We start from the raw sequence: 19,834 nt of genomic DNA on the forward strand, positions 1-19,834 counted from the left end.
CCAATGAATTTACAAAAACAAACGACGAACCTCCAAAATGCTGCAACTGTGGTGGAGATCACCCAGCAAATTACAGTAAATGCCCTAAATACGAAAGTATTGTTGAAAAAATGTACAATAGAACAAATAATAGAAGATCCTTCAGTAACAGAGAAAATAGAAACAATTTCAATAGTAATACCACCAGCTCAAGATTTAGCTATGCTAATGTTGTCTAAAACAATAGCACCCAACAACCAATAAATCTAAACCCAGCATTATTACTACAACAAGCTGTGGAAGCCAGCAACAACTTTGCAAAATGTATATCCATTTTCCAACAGCAACTCCTAAATAATTCGCAAGCCATCCCAAACCAAGGAACCTCTAGCAGTGATCATGTGTAGAAAATTCTCCTTCACCCCATTAACCATAGCTCTATGGAATGCAAACAACATCCTAACAAAATTCGCCGAATTTCTCGATTTCATTGCAAATTTCAACCCTGACATAATAGCAGTTACTGAAACGCACACAAAGCCCAGCCATAGACTGAAAGTACCGAACTACAACACCTTTAAATGTGACCGTATTATTCGCACAGGCGGCGGGAGCGCGATATTTATCCATAAGAAGTACAAAGCATCAATATACAACCTGAGCAGCGAAAATAATAGAGAAGAAACCTCCATTTTACTACAAATAAACAATAATATTAAAATTTCTTGCATCTACAACCCACCGTGTAATGAATTCTCAACAGATTTTATGAAAAAACTATTCCCTCCCAATCTTCCAACGATCGCTCTTGGTGATTTTAATGCTAAAAACGACATATGGGGCTGTAGAAAAGTTAACAAACTTGGAAGACAACTGCACCAGCTCATTAAAGAATTCAGACTCACAGTCTACGCTCCTGAAAAACCCACCTATCTCCATCATAGTGTAATGCACCCTCCAGACATTTTAGATTTCATGATTACAAATACAAGCTCACCTTTTGCTATTGAAACCCTAGATGAACTTAGCAGCGATCATTTCCCTGTCTGGATCACTACTACCCTCGAAATGCAGGATAACAACCAATTTAGACGAAAAACTGACTGGACTCTATACCACAACATCCTTCATCTTACCGATTCTAACGAAGATTCAGCCCCCATTTCCAATGATGATATAAACTCCTCCATTAATAATATTTCAAACGCCATTACCTATGCTTATAATGAAGCTACAGAACTCAAAACCATCAACTTCAACAACTATAAACTACCTCATAACATCAAAAAACTTATTAAGGATAAAAATAAACTGAGAAAAAGATTCCAGAGAAACTTCAATCCGGAACTTAAACGTCAACTTAATAAATTAAACAAAATTATAAAAGAAAAATGTAATCAACATAGAAACAGCCTATGGAATGAGAAACTCGAAAGTCTGAACAATAGTGATAATTCAATTTGGAAAATGACCAAGTCTCTTAAGAGATCACCCCTGAACAAAATGCCTTTAAAAGGGTCAAACGGCCCAGTATATACCTCTGATGATAAAGTTAGCATTTTCGCCAACACTATGGAGACCCAATTCAGCAACAATACTGAAAATACCTGCCCCATAAACGCTAAAATTATAAATGACTACTACAATAATATTATAAATCAAGACAACCATATTTAGAACAGCATCGAACAGACATCAGAAGACGAGGTCACCTGCATCATTAAAACCCTCGCAAATAAGAAAGCTCCTGGGCACGATAATATTACGAACATCATGATAAAAAATCTCCATCGAAATAAAGTATTCCAAATTGTTAATATTTATAATGCCTCCATTAAAAACCTATATTTTCCCGAGGAATGGAAGAAATCAAACATCATTCTATTCGCCAAGCCCGGTGAAACAGCCTCTAATCCTGAAAACTACAGGCCTATTAGTCTACTCCCTATGTTATCAAAAATCTTTGAAAAAATTATTCAACGAAGACTCAATGATTATATTCACCTACTCCCAAACCAACAATATGGCTTTAGGAAGTACCTATCAACTACCAAGCAGCTTGTAAACATCCTCGAATACATCAGTAATGCTAAATTTAAACACGAAACCGCCCTTATGCTTATGCTCGACGTGGCCAAGGCCTTCGACCGAGTATGGCATAAGGGACTTATCGTAAAACTACATAAAATGAATATTTCATTAGACCTTATTACTTTAATTAACTCTTTCCTTACTGATAGAAAGTTCAGAATTAAAATCGATAGCTCGTTCTCAGCTTATAAAAACATTCAAGCCGGTGTGCCCCAAGGTAGTATCCTCGGGCCACTACTATACATCTTATACACAGCTGACTTCCCTATTAATAAAGAAAATCCAAACGAATTCACAGCCCTATATGCTGACGATACAGCAATTATCACGAAATCTATGAGCCATTTACAAGCCTTCAAATACATGCAAAAGAAGATCTACAATATCGAAAAATGGTGCTCACAATGGAAGATAAAACTACACCCGGATAAGTGCCAAATGATTATTTTCAATAGTAAAAAGAAAGGTAGAACTATTCCTGATATAGTCCTATACAAGCAGATCATTAAACCCACAAAGAGTGCAAAATATCTAGGAGTCACCATCACCTCTAATTTAAGTTGGAAACAGCACATAAATAAAATTATTGAAAAAGCGAATTTTGCCTATTGGGCCCTCAACTCCATATTAAACTCGAAGTCATCTTTAGACTTAAAATGCAAGCGCACTGTCTAACTTATGCCATTAGGCCAATTCTAACTTATGCCTGCCCCGCCATTAACACTCTAAGATCATTTAAAAAATAAACTCTCTATGGCAGAAGGGAAGATTATAAGAAGACTCGTCGGCGCCCCTAAATGCATTAGCAATAATAGTATAAAAAGGGATCTTAAAATTGATGACATCAACGTCTATATAAAAAATTTAAACCAAAATTTCTACGATGAAGCAAAAACCTGTACCACCAGCAATTTTAACTCACTCCTAGATATTGAATTAATTGACGACAACACTAAATTTAGCCCAATCACTGACTTTTTCCTTAGGGATATGACGTTGCCCTAGCACACGAAATACACTCTCGATTTTTGGTGCTAAGCACTACCTCTTCCCCCCATCTCCATTCCACCTCACTACTCCTCATCATCGAATTACTACTACAGATGAATCGGTTAATGCCGCTTAGCGGCAGCGCACCGAGATTTATATGATTTCTACCATTCTACCAAACTAGATTTAGTAGTTGTCCTTCATAGTGACTTGCTTAGACTACCAATAAAGAGCCGTGTGAGAGCTTTCAGTCATAGGAGGCGTTGATTTAACCCATTTGTGCATAACTTTGTTTCAAAAGGACGATTCCTTTTTTCAGAAAAGAGAAATCTAGTAATACAAAAAATTTTTTATTCGAATAATTTTTCATAAACAGGATACATCTATCATAATCTATTTTTAATATAAGTATTTATAAATCGATATGTTTAGGGCTGGAACTGTTCTTGAAAAATTAAAAGGAGGTAAAAATAGTTTAATGAAAAAGTTAAACATTTATTGTTATTAGTTTTTAATCTACTATTAAAAATGCACTAAGTTCGAGATATAATCACTTATTTTAACTCATTAATACCCGCCAATATCTTTTCAAACAATTGCAGACACAAATAAATGGATTACAGGAAAAAGAATTACATCATCGAAATTTCAAACAGTTTGAATTAATTAGATTGCTAATTTTATGCCCAATAAACAAATTTTTCAGGTATGTTCAAACTCAGCCTTTAAAAACACCTTTAGGTGTTTGGGTGAGTTCAGCAGTTTCGGTAAGCAACAAAGCCGCCATGTTTATTTATTTTGCTCAGAAAAATAAACAGAGTCTTCGAATTTAAATGAGCAGCTTTGAGTTATGGCTGTCTGCCAAATTGTATTGCGGTTAATTGCGTGTTTGGAATGAGCTGAAGGACACATTAGATGGTTAAAGTATACCTTGCTAAAAATTGTAAACAAACTAATACGTGTTTTTTACTATTTCCTTTAAGCTCTTTTTTTACCTATTTCATTTCATTTCATTTATTTATTTTACTTTAACATGAAGTTTAGAGAGTTTTTTCTTCTTTACTTTTTGTTGAAAGGATACTTATTTAGTAGTTTGCTATTTTTTAATATGTATTTTTTTTTTTTTTGATTGAAAAAAATCGTTTTCTACTGAGGTTTTAAATCATATGGATTTGAATAAAAAAAATCGTTTTATACCGCATTTTTAAATTGAATGGATTTGAATGAAAAAAAATTGATTAAATGTGCTGAAGAACATTTAATTTTAATGTTTAATCATATTCAGTAGAAGCATATTTTATATTTTTACTTCGTGGACATTTTTTCCCTTGATTTTTCAAATTTAATTTGAAAAAATTGTGAAATGTTTTCTGTCGTTTGCATTTTTTTAGAAGAAATTTTCATTTTCCCAAAATTTTATACTAAATGAATATTTGTTAAGAATTCTTAAGGAACCCACTTACAGAGAAAGGCAACTACAAGTTTCGGAGAGAAGAAGTCTGTCTTAACCTCGTAGTTAAATATATTACTGCTTCTACAAACAGGACCTAACCATTTTAATCTCTTAGCAGTGCCTATAAAGCGTTCACTGGTCGTGGCATCGGGGGCTGAAAGAATAGAAGTATTTAAATCTTTTTGAGGTAGTCTGAGAAAGTAGTCCACTCTCTTATTGAAAATTTGTAAAATCTATAACTTTGAATTGATATCTATTGCCACTTTAATGGGATAGATACTGTAAAAATTTGACAAAAAAATTCATAAAATTCAAATTATTACGTAGTTTGTTGATTGGCTTGTAGTAGCGTTTAAAAATTATTCTTTCTCAACAGGAATATGCGTGCAAATTTTTTATAATTGCAAATTGGCATTTCCTGTCAACTCAAGGCACCAAAATTTGCATTGCGGCAGAAGATATCAATTCAGAATATTCTATTCTGCAGCCTCAAATCATGTAAATTTGGATTGTGACGGAATCAATGCGGAAGATTCTATTCGGCCACCTCTAGCAACGCCTCCTGTAACTGAAAGCCTCCACACGGTTTTTTATAGGTAGTCCGATCAGACCACTGTGAAGGATATTCACTTACCGAACGAGTCATTTAATACAGAATATAGTTAAAATAAGAAAGTGGTAGCAAATATATGACTAAAAATTTATTTTATTTTTGAATATTATCGGTTTGCCTTATTCACTTGTCAACCACTACAGATTCAATTCTCAAATATATAAAATAAATTTCTCTCAATTACTTTCGTAAAAGGTTTTGGGTTCATGCGCACAACTGGTCCACCTTTAAAGCAGTCTGCGCGGACTACTTACAAAAGACCGTGTGGAGGCTTCTTGATGTAGGAGGTGATGTCTCTAGGCACCAATCTGAAGTTTATTGCCATTAAGGCAGCAGAAGATATTAGGTTACGATTCTAAAATTTTGTTCTTTTTTAAAATTCATAACTCAAGATTTTAAAAAATGCTATTTTAAGTCGATAGACGAAATTGATGACTATTGATTGCTTTTAATATTTATTTCAGTGTACAGGAGGAGATTTTTAAGTCAGGTGATTTCAAATCTGAAATTAAATTTTGTTAGCAAGCTGTATATATATATATATATATATATATATATATATATATATATATATATATATATATATATATATATATATATATATATATATATATATATATATATATATATATATATATATATATATATATATATATATATATATATATATATATATATATATATATATATATATATATATATATATATATATATATATATATATATATATATATATATATATATATACACACACACGACCGGCCTGTGTAGGGGTTAGGGAACTGCTCTTGCATTAGATAGGTTCTGGGTTCGAATCCCGGGCAAGGTATGGATGTTCTTTCCTTCACTGTACTATCTGTTCTTACTGTGGGAGCAACGTTGGCCCACCTAATATGGTGCCCCTGAAAGAGAGGCCAACAAATCTGCCCTGTAAATGCCTGAATTGACGAAAAATGTCAACACAGGTGGGCATTTTATCCTATATCGCAATGTTCTTTTCTTAACTTGCAACGGAGTATAGTTAAGTCAACGAAATACTGTTTTTTTCCCCGAATTAAAAGCTCGATGTTGTCTAGTTAAGTCAGCGAAATACTATTGACTTTTAATTAATAGCATGATAACTACACACCTTATTTCGTAACAAACTTGCTTTGTGTTTACGTTAATTCTAAGTAATTTTTTTACTAAATTCTTTATTTTGGTTGGTGAATAGGTCAGGAAGTTCTAAAATACGTATTATTTCTTAATTTTTAAATTTTTTTTAAAATTATAATCTTACCTGCGATCTCTTCTTATTTAATTTTGCCATAGAGGTGATGCTGAGGCTATTGAACGTGTCGCTTACGAATTTTGCGAAGACCTTGCTGACCAAAATGTCATTTACTCAGAAGTACGATATTGTCCACACTTACTGTGCTCATCTTTGGACAACGAGATATCTGGACAGTTGACCCCCAGAGATGTCGTCATGTGTGTCAATAAAGGACTTAATCGTGGAGCTGCCAAGTTTAAATTATCAGTCAGAAGCATCTTATGTTGTTTCCGACCAAATCCTGGTAAGATGATGAAATAGAATTTTTTATTTAATATGATACACGAGGCGTTTGGTTTCAAAACGGTTCAACCAAGTTTTGAAAGTTATGCTTCAGCCACAAAAGCATTGGAACTTCAATATAAAGATAATCTAATTACAAAAAAATGATAGTTCATATTTCTTAAATTGTTTTTAAGTAACTTAAAAAGCACATGGGAAGCAATAATTTTCCCTCTTTATCACTTGGAATAAAAAAACAAACATAGATATGTTTTGTTTGTTGTAAATGTCTTAAAAGCACATAACTTTGTTTTTGGTACAGTTTTTATGGGACTTGAACCTTCACCTCCTACATCAGAAAGCTTCCACACGGTTTTTTATAAGTAGTCTGCGCAGACTATTTAAAAAGTGAATCAACTGTGCGCATGAAACTAAATTCTATTTTAAAAGTAATTGAGAGAAAGTTATTATATATATTTGAGAATTGAATCTTTGGTGGTTGACTAGTAAATAAGAATAACCGATTATAGTCATAAATTAAAAAAAAATAAATTTAGACGCATATTTGCTATCGCTTTCTCATTTTTACTGTATTTTCTATTAAATAGATTTTTCGTAAACTAGTTTACCCTGATGGTTGTCTGATCGAACTACCTATGTGATACCGCGTGGAGACTTTCAGTTATAGAAGGCGTTGATTGAACATGATAACCCAATGATTATTTCATTCCATCCAGAAAGGCTCAGAATTATTTAAGTGTATGTTTGCAAGTTTGACTGTCATCTTAAAGGTTAAATAATATCTAACGTATAATGTTTTTCAATGTACAGTTTCAGCCAGAATAGCTTTAATTTAATTTATGTCATATCATCCAAGGTAATGAGATCCAATTACGAAATGACGATCTATATATAGATATGCTGAATTCAAGCATGTTAATAACTTTGAGATCGCTCAAATGGTTTCCAAGTTGTTCTTTGAAATATATTTGCTAATATCATTCTGTAAAAATAATTTAAATTATTTATTGTTAGTAAAAATAGAGAAACACAATAAAATCCAGCATCACAGAAGAAAAAGGGATCACGATCTTTCTCTGAAGTTTCAGTGGCACAGAAGAGTGGTGAGCGGGACCATTAAAAAATGACTACTACTAGACAAAAAAACTATTAGACAAAAAAAGCTACTAGACAAAAAAACTAGTATTTCCCTTAACTAAATACGTATTTCTGATTCTAACCACACCATCTTGGACTTATCATTCATCCCTTAATCGTTTTATAATTTTATAAGCGTTCTAATTCATTGTTTTTGTTAATCTAATTTATTCAAATTAATCTTACCTAATCAATACTATAGGATGGTACAGGAAGACGGGACACATTGAAGTACCATAATTTTCACTGATAAAAATACAAAACGCATTTATTGTCGAAAGTGTGCCATAGTATGGCCATGTTTTCATAATAAAATATCACTCACTGTCAATTTCTTGAAGAAGACATACATTTTCGTCAATAACAAAATTTTTTTCTTGTTTTTATTTGTGCAAATTACGTTACTACAAAATCTCCCATTTTTCTTTGCCATGTTTTTAAATGTATCAGAAATGATTAGTTTTACTTGGATTTAATCTGCAGAATGGTCTCAGGAAATTCTTGATCTGTGCCAGGAGTTCAAATCTCATGGTGTTGTTGGAATCGATGTCGCTGGAGATGAAGCTAAAGGACTGGCAGATAAAGAGATTATAAGGGTGTTTAAGGTATATATTTATGAGGATTTAAACCTACTAAGCAATTACAATAGACTCCCGTTTATCCGACTTTTGACTATCCGCTTCTGATAAAAAATTGTGAATGCAGGAAACGGTTGTTTGTCAAACTCGCCGTAGTAGATGGAGAAAAAAAATGTTCAAGTAGTTCTTTTGTATATTCAGAGAGTCCTAAAATTTTTTATAGTGGTACTACTTAACTTATCATCCAAGCAGCAGGTCTGTTTCAGTAACCACAGAAAGATATAAATTTTCACTCCATCCATTGCATAACTCGTAAGTTATGGAATTATTATGGCGATCAGGAATGCTTCAGGCTAAATTTTAAAAAACATGAAATATATTTTATGACAGAAATTTATTTACCACAATAAGTTTGAGGGACCTCTGGATTCCCTGATCATTTTGACCCGACTCTTCCTGTTGTAGTTTTTCCCATTTATATAGTTTAAGAAATATTGAGTAGTTTTGTATTAATCATTTTTCTCTTGAGATGTGTGATAAGTTTTTTAGTTATCTAGGAGAGTAAGGGGAGAGTAAAACTTCGTCTTATCTGACTGTTTTGTTATCCGGTTTACCCTTTTCCACATTAAACCGGATTTTCGGGAGTCTACTGTGCTAAATATTGACTATTTGTACTATTGCAGCTCTAGTACAATGTGTATCTTAAAGATTTTCTGAAAAACAAATTTTTAAAATTTCAGATTGTTACTTACTTACTTTATTTACAAAAATTGGGCACTTGGGCCACTTAGCGGCTCCTATCCCATACATCTGGAAATTTACAGAAAATTTATAGTAATAACATTTTGAATTTAGCAGTCGATGTGGTAGCTAATAGAAAAACAAGCACTTTGCTTGAGTAAATATAACATTTGAATATCTGATTCATCGAATCTAAGTTGACATATATAAATATAAACATAATTTGACATTTTCAGATATTTACAAAAATTTAGATTAATTTTTAGAGCAATATTAACATTTTGAAGTGGTGAAAAATGTAATTGGATATTTTATTCATACACTGTTTTAATGCAATTTAATAGGTGTATTTAAATGGGAAATTTTGTGCTTTTAGTTTTCAATTTTAAAGTGCATGTTTATGTTAGAAAGGCGGCTTTCTGTATTGAATTAAATTCAATCCACTCTTTTTATTTGGTAAAGACAGTAACAGTTTTGAAAATATCAAAAAAAATTTTTTTTTTCTTTCCTTCAACTAAAGGTATGTTTTATTTTTTTAATGGGTGCAAACTTTCACGCTTTTCGAACAAAAAAAATTTCCCTGATGTAGTTAAATGTCAAAATAACTTTCTGCTTTTTATTTACCTAAACAAACTATTAGCTATTCAAACAAACATTTAAATTTTTATTATGTAATGTTAGTCAAAATCCTTTTAACCTACATTTATAAGACTAAGATTGTAATAAAACAGTTTAAATATAATAAAAAATAATGTACTAAATCTGAAAATATTATACACCCTAGTGGAAATAAAAGTATTCCTTCCTTCAAGGAAACGCTTTTATTGAAGCTTACGGGTAGCAATAAGGTATGGTCGTGGTGCGATTGCATTTCGGTCATTGCAATTTCGGTATTGCAATTTTACAAAACTAATTTCATAAAAATTACTTTAATATAAATGAATAACGGATTATTGGTTGACTACAAACCTGTTACAGGTTTTAAAAATCTTACTGGTTTGAAAAGAGTCCTAACTCACGGAACCCTTGTGATCTTTCTATGGAATCCTGGTGGTCCACGAAACACCATTTACTAGCCGTTAACCTGGAATGTTCTTTACACTACTTCGTGAAAAGTAACCGCCACCAACCGCCATGTTTGTCATTTAATAAAAGTTTATAAGTACAGTAAAATAAGATACATATAAGAAACTGTAAAGTTATTTTTACGAGACAATATAAAGTAAGAATCATTTATTTAGCTTGCATATATGCACTAATTCTTCAAAATGAGTTTGTGAATCAAACATACCCATAGCAAAAAATTGTGTATGGGTGTAATAATATGGATTAGATGGGATTAGATAGAATCTTAATGGGATAGAATCTTAATAATCTTAATGGGATTAGATAGAAATTAATACATTTTAAAATCACTTAATGCAGTTTACAGAGACTTGGAAATTTAAATATAAATATCCTCATTACACAACTAAAAATATTCATACACATTTTTAATCCATTTTTACCTTGCGTTCTTTCAATGACGTGTTTCATTATTAGTATTTATTTTGCGGAAACAGGGAAGTTCTACCAATTGCAATATATTTAAGATATAAATACTTAAATTTAGATCGAAAGTCAAAGCATCTTTGTTTTTTTAAAAACTAAGTCGTAAGTAAACGAACGAAATCAATAATACAAATACGAACAACCACTTTTCTGGTGTTATTGCTTTTCATATACTGACTACTTTTTGGAGTCGGGCATTAACATACTCAGATATGACTGTAATTTCACAGAGGCTTCACAGCCAACACTTGAATCTTTTTTGCCAAAGTCATTTAGTCTCAGCCATTATACCATTTCATCAGATGAAGGAGTGAGATGTCCAGAGTACACTACATATCAAGTCGGGCATTAACGTTGATAAAGTTCGCGTTGATCCAACTGTGAACTTTAGATTGTGCAGATGAAAGAATCATTGATGGTAGCTGCCAACATTAGCCGATTCGTTATTGATTGTAAACATATAACGTGGGAAATCAAAACGCGCCAACATTGAAGTTTTCGGAAGCAAAAATGTTTAACGTATGGTGTGAAGGGAGAGATCTTGGTGTATGGAGCTTTCAATAATCTTTTAAATTGTATAGTAAAACTCTATTTAGTGTTAACTTAAAAAAAGTGCTTTTTCATAAAGCTTTCAGGATTTTCCAACATCAAATTCGGAGATACATTATTCCACAGTTTTTACAGTGCATAGGTTGCGCTGTTATTCACAAAATGTTGTTTCTAATCCCACTTGCCAATATCAACAGGTCTACTTGGTGAAGCCTAACGAATTTAAGGCAGATGGCGCTTTTCTTGTCAGTGGCGCCATCTATGGCAAAGTATGCGATTTCAGTCACACACACGTCTCAGCCCGTTTATAAGGATCCATTCATACATCCATTCTTTTATTCACAGATCGTAATTTTGACCTGAACCAGAGAACGATCAGTCTCCAATTTAATACCCCCTGAGGTAGTGATTTAGTATGGGAACGTAGAGGACATTGTGATCTGACAGATTTTACGTGAACCAGTCGCTATTTACAACGCTGGGAAACTTTGACCGTTGGGCTCATGACCCCTTGGTCATGGGCCCAATGCCTTTCCAACGAAGCTATCCCGGCCCTATAAAATAAAATGGTTGAATCAGCCTATTATTACTATGAGTATACTGTCAAATACTACACTTTCTGCCAAATATTTTACAGAGTAGTAGACAATTAAAACTAAAACTCTCGGAATATTTGGTGATTTTTTTAAACACTTTAAAGGCCTGATCATGTTTCATAAGAACTTTTGAATCATTTACATGCCTTGAAAATAAAATGTAGAAAAAAGGAATCATTCATTGAAACAAACACTTAGCTACCACAAGAAGAAATTTACCCAAAAAGCATTGAAAGTTGACAGGACTGTCAACTTTCTTGCATTTTGAAGCTAGTAGATATTAAATAAATAGTTCTCATAATAGTCAATGAATTTCAAGTTCTAGTTTGAAAAAGCTTTTTTAAAAAAATAATAAAAAATTTTACTTATACTTTATTTTACCAGTTTTTAATTAATTCTTTTTATATTGAAATTAAAATTATTTTGTATGTAGGAAAGTTTCCATCCATGTCTTTTACGTTATTAAATACAATGCAATTCTGTTGCATTTATATTGTAAAGTGTTTCTATGTTTTTTCTCAAACAATTTAATAGTGGTAGAAAAGTATTATTAAGATTTACTATTGAATAACCTTTGTACATACCCTCCAACTTATGAGGATTTTGAAAATAATTCTTTCTAGTGGTAGCGAACCAAAGTAGAAATTTTTAAAGCAAATGGATCTCTCATAAAACTTTTATCAGAACTTAAGAGTCTAGCTATATGGCCTGCACTTTTATAAGTAATAGTGGACAAGTTACGCTAAAATTATTTTTTTTTAAATATTAAAACATTAATTTTGCTACCGTCTGAAAAGAAGATTTCTGAAACTACGGAAATTCCGTAGCAGTTGGAGGGTATGCGTATGTTAAAATAAAGTTTAAAAATGAGAAACTTCTACTACCACTTTTTTCTTGCTTAAAAAAGGAACCCGAATTTTTAAAGAACGCTGAGCAGAATTGGGTTTTACCGAATGTACCCACAATAATATATCCCCATTAACACGTTGAATGCCAATGGGGGTCACCGGTGACCGGCCAAGCCAAGATTATTAGAAACTCATTTTTCGAGTAAATTTTTAATATTTGTATATTATTATCGTTACTAAAATGGTTAGAAGAAATAAATGCAATATAGAACACACAAAAATTGGTACGGTAAAATTAACAAGTTACGCTAAAATTAATTTTGCTACCGTCTGAAAAGAAGATTTCTGAAACTACGGAAATTCCGTAGCAGTTGGAGGGTATGTCATTGATACTTATCATTGATATGTCATGCAAAACCGTTTAAAAAACTAGAAAACTCTGCCCAATATTTGCAAAATTAGTTTCTAGTTATATACCGTTGTGGCCAGACGGGCAAGCCATGTAAAATTAGCTTGGCATTCAACGCATTAATGCAAAACCCATACGAAAGAGCAAATTGCAGTCGAAAATTTTTGTCAGGAGGCACATTTACTATTCCTAATTTACCACTCGATTTATACGAATATTTGTATATAAATATTTAGATTGGTGGTAAATTTTAAGAATTAGCATTTTATTATTGGTTTAATAAATTAAATTTAGAATGATTTTTTTCTCTACTACATACAAACTACTTAAAGATATATATTTAAAATCTATTAATTGTGCAGGGAAGTTTTAAGTGCTGGCAAAATATTATACAAAATAAGTTTAACTGGAATTAGGTACTTGTACAATTACCCACACATGTGATCTATGACGTCAGCGCCATCTAATCGATTATAAGCAAAATGGCATGTTAAAGTTGAGCTAAGTTTTTCCACATAAGTTGGAATGTTAATTAACGTGAAGTTCATTAAATACAACTTACTTAACTTAGATTTATTATTTGTTTATGCATTTTATTGTAACCGTGATATATTTTTGTTTTGTGTACCTGGCAACTTCGATGCATAATTAGTTTTTTTTTTATGTTCTACATGGCTTCATGCATGTCTTTGTGTTAAGTAAAAAATATGTATCGAAAGAATCAATAGCTTTGTGACAAAATCTTTCTGTACGAATATAGAATGTGTCGCTTAAGAGAATTGATACTCAACAGGCTTGGTTTACTCGAAATAGAAAGGGAAAGAACAGTTGATAGCGTAAACAAATGCCATGCTTTAACAACGAATCAGGATCGAGATACCCACTCAACGTCACTTGCAGTAAAATTTCTAAAAGAGCATTCGAAAACTACACTGTTTATATTCCTAATAATATATATATAAAAAAATATTTCGGTTAAAGAATCTCTGCGAGGAATTTCTGTTTTCCGATTATTAAATTGGAAAAGTAAATCAGTGAGTTTTCAAACATTCGTTTTATTCGTAAACATTCGTCAGCTTATTTTTATGTATTAATAATATGCGTATTATGCAGTTTAATATGTATTCATATTTGGGCAAAATGAGAATACGCGTTTAAGAAAATTGCACCCGAAAGGGTTAATCATTGTTTCTTTTTAATATCATGAAGAAAAAAAAGCATTTTATTGTTTATGTGAGTCACTCTCAATAGAAAATAAATCTATAGAGAAAATAAATTTCATTCAATATTTTATAGTTCTTACAGTCACAAAGAAAACCAATAAAACATTTTACTTCTCAAATCTTCGTATATATTCTTTACATTTATTGTTCAATTACTCATAAAGCGTTCTGAATGAAAAGGCTTTTTGTAGCTCTTCTAAGAAGGAGTATTGTGCATTAGGCGAATTTTTTTTCTGTTTATTTTGTGCATTATATGTCTATTATATTTTTTAACCCTTTGACTCAGAATTTTTTTAAAACATATTTTTCATGCTTTTTATCATTACTTTAAGTCAAAATATTATATTTAACATTTTAATAATTAATGGATATAATATGCAGCATGAAACCCAGTGTTTTTTTATACGTAAAAGGTAAAATCTTCCAAGCATGGCTCACTTCCAAACAATAGTTTTTAAAATTTGCAGTTATTTGTAGTTATTTAGATCTAAAAGAAACAGTTATTAATTACTGAAATTTATTTAATTTACAAAATCAATTATTGATAAATTTTTGAGTATAAATGGAAAAAAAAATTCAAACTCCTTTATTTTGGATTTTATATTTTGGTACAAATATAATTCAGATATTCTAACAGATTTTTTAAGTAACTAGTAGACTGTTTTTCATAAATAAAAAATTCTACAATGCATTTTTCTTCTAATAAGAGCGTCCCATCTGCGTCAAAGGGTTTAAAAGAAACTATGTGCTTTGTTAAATTAGTTTGCATATAAAACACTTACTTGACTAACACTTTCTAGGAAATTTTTTTAGTGGTAACAAAGTTTATGTTTTTCTGTATGATTCTTAAATTAGTAAATTTATTTAATTTATATTTATTTTTCATAACTACAGGTTAATCACTTTAAAAACCATATAAAAATTACTTTGTGCCAGTCCTTTTCTGGTAAGAGTCTAAAATGTTGTAAAATAAATTCTAATAATAAAACATTTCTGCTACCTTTTTTTTAAAAAAAGGGCCGTCTCTTTAATAAGATGTTAGCGCTAGGTTCAGAATGGTTCCAAAAATGTAATGAATTCAATTAAAAATAATAGAAGAAAGTGATAAACTCATCACTTAACAAGTAGTTAAGCCTAGTACCGAAGCTTAGTGCAAGTCATGATGCTTTTATGCAAGGCTATGAAAAAAGTTGAATGAAGTTGAGTTTATATTAGCATTAGAGTGGTAAATATCGGATAAAGAATTTTTCTTACTTTAAATGTCTACTTGAAATGAATTGAAAATTGTTTGATTATTATGTGTAAATTTATTCATTTATATTAAATTAAAATCTTATAAGTTATTCAAATCGTATAGATATTTATGAGAAATTATTATTTATGAACCAGTTTCTCGCTATTTTACCATGTTTGATACATTATTTTTCTGAGCATGCGTTTTCATAAAATTTAAATTGCTTTGTGATTTTAAATTAAAATTTACCTCAGTCGTTGTCAGAAAAAATTACAATGGGGAGCAATTATTTTTTCTGTTACATGAGATTTTTGACCGATTTTACATCTGCACTCTATTTCTTAATACAAGCTATAGTTTTTATGCAATTTAATAGTATATTTCTTACCAGTACTTTTTTTTAAAAATTCACTGAAATAAATACTGAGTGCGCCCACTTCTTTACTCTGCGGGTGTACCGCAGGGTTCAATTCTGGGCCCTGTTATGTACACTGCAGATTTTCCGACTAATGATGATAACCTAATCGAGTTTGTAGCACTATATGCTGATGATACGGCAATCATAACTAAGTCAATGAATACAAAACGCGCTGTTACCCTGCTACAAGTAGTTGAAACATGGTGCAGCAAATGGCTCACAAAACTACACCCCGACAAAAGTCAATTCTTAATCATGAATAGTAAGAAAAAACAACAAAATACTCCCCAAATCTATCTCTTTAATACTGAGATCAAACCAGTGAAACACGTAAAATACCTCGGCATCGCGATCTCATATAATTTGAGCTGGAGTACTCACTTAAACGACATAAGCAAAAGAGCCAGAGGAGCGTTCTTTGCGCTCTAAGTCCTCCTGCATAAGAATTCAAAGCTTTATCTATCAAATAAAAGAACTATCTATATACAAGCGATTCGACCAATTCTTACGTATGCTTGCCCAGCCCTCACTACTATAAGCAACAACCTGAAAAAGAAGCTATCTACAACTGAAGGTAAATTTTTACGCACAATGACTGGCGCCCCAAGGGCGATTAGCAATAGATTACTCAGAAAAGACTTAAACATTGATGATATCAATTGCTTTATAGCTAAATTGACCACAAAATTTTATGGCGACGCAAAAACATGCATCACATCAAATTTCAATAAGTTGTTCGTTCTTGATATAATCCGTGATAATTCGAATTTCAGCCCAATTATCGTCTTTTTATGCTCAGACTGCATACTATCAAAATACTATTAACTTTATCACACAACTCTACTCAGGGGGATCTCCCCATCCCAATGATGATTTTCACTTCAAAACTAAAGATTTACTTCTTTAAGGACTTGATTTGTTGTTAGTTGAACTTTAATGATATTTAGGACCTCCCAGAATACGACAAAACAGATTCGATGAATCGGTTAAGTGCGCTTCGAGCCAAACGCCGAGATAACCCCAATATCCAGCATCCAACTTCTTTACTATATTGGGAGCAGATAAAAAAAGTTATAATCAGAGACTTCAACCAAAGTTTCAGAAATATTTTTCGCAGTGGTAGCAAGGACAGTACTTTTATAGTAGTTTAATAAATTAATCTAGAGATTATGTCCAACAATTTAAAACTTTAAGCGTTTGTATTTACTTTTTCCTAATTTAAATACGGGCTTTTGTTTATCAAAAATGCAGTGTTTTTCACGTTATTCAAAGGAAAAATAGTGCGAAACAGAAAAATTCCAGTATTACTTTTCCCAGGGTCTCAACGCTTGGAGGATCAAAGCTTTATTGTTAATCAGAGATTATTTACAAGGAAAAAAAGATGTCTGGAAAAAAATAAAATGGTGTGTAGTGGATTATTTTCTTGTTTTAGCTAGAAATTTTTTTTTAAATAATCGCAAGAGAATATCAAACATTTGCACCTTTTAAATTTTAAATACGTTTGGTGCTTCATGGTTAAATTCTGTGTTGCATTTATGAAAGACTTTATCTTTTTTAATTTACATAATTTTTAATTTTGTTTATTCAGTCTGTTGATAAAAACTGCTACTCAAAACCTGTTTGTTGTTCTAGCTTGCAGAGAGCTTGGGTATTCATCGGACGGCTCACGCAGGAGAAGCTGGTCCGTCTTCAAATGTCCAAACTGCATTGGAAGAGATGAAAGCAGAGCGTATAGGCCATGGTTATCATGTAGTTGATGATCCAGACTTGTACAAACGATGTCTGAACGACAGAGTACACTTCGAAACATGTCCTTACTCCAGTTGTTTAACTGGATCAGTTCCATTGTCGGCTACGAAGCATCCTATTGTCAGGTCAGCTTTTATATTTATTTCAAATTAAACATACCTTCAATTTCTAATTTTTTTTTTAACCCTTTTGTTACCAGCTTCATATTTAGCCGTCATCCACGACTCACGTGATATCCTGTGCGCCGTATTTAGCTAGCTTCCACGCGATGCCCTGTATGTACGAGCGCCGTAAGTAGCTGACGCGAAACTGCTTGGTAACCGCCCCAAACTGCCACTGGCTAACGTTCTATTTACGTTTACGCCAAGATTCCATTTACCAATATTGGATTAATACTATTAAAAGTATATTTTGAATGCGTTCAATAAGTTTTGTAAGTAGGAATAAGTTTCATGTGCTTGTGTTATATGTTGTGAAGCATTTGTCTCACTACACAATTGGAACATGCATCGCTTACACATCGCGTAGTGGTGCGCCGTTCAGAGGCGTCACTTTAGCCAGGGATGCCCCAAGCGACTAAAATTGTAAAGAGTGGTAGAAACTCAATTCACTTTTTATTTATTTATAATCTCTTTTATTATTCAATCGTAAATACTTTTCTGACTTGCAGTTCAAATCATTCACATTTACAATAAAACTTTCTTTGAATTAACATTCAAAAGAAAACTAAAAAAATAAGCTACAAAAAATAGCTAATATTAACTTGTAGAGTTGGAGATACAAAATGTAGAGTTTTATTTGTCGGCACTTTTTACAATTTTAGTCTCCAGTGGCAACGTTGCTTTAGAGGAGCGAACTGCAGTGATGAAAAGTAAATTGTTAAATAGTTCTTATGCCCGACGCTGGGAAAGATTAAGATTTGATATCTTTTGTTAAAGAACGTATAGTTTTCTAATATTTACAAGTATATCGACTTATACCTAAATATGCATCTGAAATCGACAAGCATATCGACCTGTGCCTAAATATGTGCCTAAAATCGACAAGCATATTGACCTTAGATATAGAATATAAACATATTCTGCTAACTAAAATATTTTTTAATAAAAAGAAATGTTTTTTTTTTAATTCTAAATTATTAACCATTCGACAAACGAGTTTCCGAATTTGACATTGCACTTATCTATATTTCACTTATCTATATTTTACTAAGTGTTTAAATGCCTTTGTTTCATTTTTAGAACAAATCGCATTTTCAAAATGTAAAATTGGAAAATCCGTACTACTTTTGGTACTACTTTTTCCTTCTTTTTCAGTAAATAATTGTTAAATATACAATAATTAAATGATTTCAATTGCCCAAAAATTATTTAAATGATTCAATTTTAAAATCTTTTAAACTTACAAAAGTAAGCATGATAAATATTAAAATTAATTTTATTCTATACATTATATAATTTAAAAAATTCATACATTGTCCTGTTAGCTTGAACAATTCATTTGAAAAGAAAACATTACTATTTTTCCCTCAGACTGTTCAATTAATTTCCTCCTAAGATCACAAAATAACAACTATATCTATGATGCAAAATATTGATTGAATCGATGCTATAAATTTACTTTATTGACATAGGAAAGACGTAAACTACATCATTTTTTGTGTTGCTATGGGAACACTTTCGTTTTATAAGGCTTCGGGGAAGAAGAAATTTTCAATTCTTTCATTAAGCTGATATTGACTTTTTTTTTTTTTTTTTTTTTTTTTTTTTTTACAGCGTATTATAAACCCCAACTAACTTAATTACAGATCTTACTGTTGATCTTAATTACATAAGATCGCTCTTTCCGAATGATTTTATAGAAAGTTAATTTCCTCCAAAACGAGCTAAAATTAGAGTTTAGTTTTACGCAAAAGGCCACTTGTTGATGCTAATTTGATAATTTGTTACCCAGATATGTCTCAATTTGTTTCAATTTATTAAAAATAATATTTTAAACTGGAAAAAATATAATTTTTTAAGCAAACGATTCTATAAATGATACATTTAAGATATCGTTTTCAAATTTTCGAATAAAATATGTTTCACTAAAATAAGGACACTTTAATTTATTTCACATAA

At 31.4% G+C, this 19,834-nt stretch overlaps 1 protein-coding gene across 1 annotated transcript in view; it reads left to right on the plus strand.

The window, feature by feature from the left end:
* Window positions 1-19,834, plus strand: part of LOC107441346 (adenosine deaminase) — a 36,904-nt gene that overhangs the window by 15,020 nt on the left and 2,050 nt on the right. Inside the window, exons 4-6 of the mRNA XM_016054571.5 lie at window positions 6,438-6,682; window positions 8,302-8,423; window positions 17,598-17,839. Of these exons, the coding sequence (XP_015910057.3) occupies window positions 6,438-6,682; window positions 8,302-8,423; window positions 17,598-17,839 (609 nt within the window). The remainder of the gene's footprint in view (window positions 1-6,437; window positions 6,683-8,301; window positions 8,424-17,597; window positions 17,840-19,834) is intronic.

Source organism: Parasteatoda tepidariorum, chromosome 5 (assembly GCF_982258835.1).
Source record: "Parasteatoda tepidariorum strain Cologne lab strain chromosome 5, Ptep-v5.0, whole genome shotgun sequence".
NCBI lineage: Eukaryota > Metazoa > Arthropoda > Arachnida > Araneae > Theridiidae > Parasteatoda > Parasteatoda tepidariorum.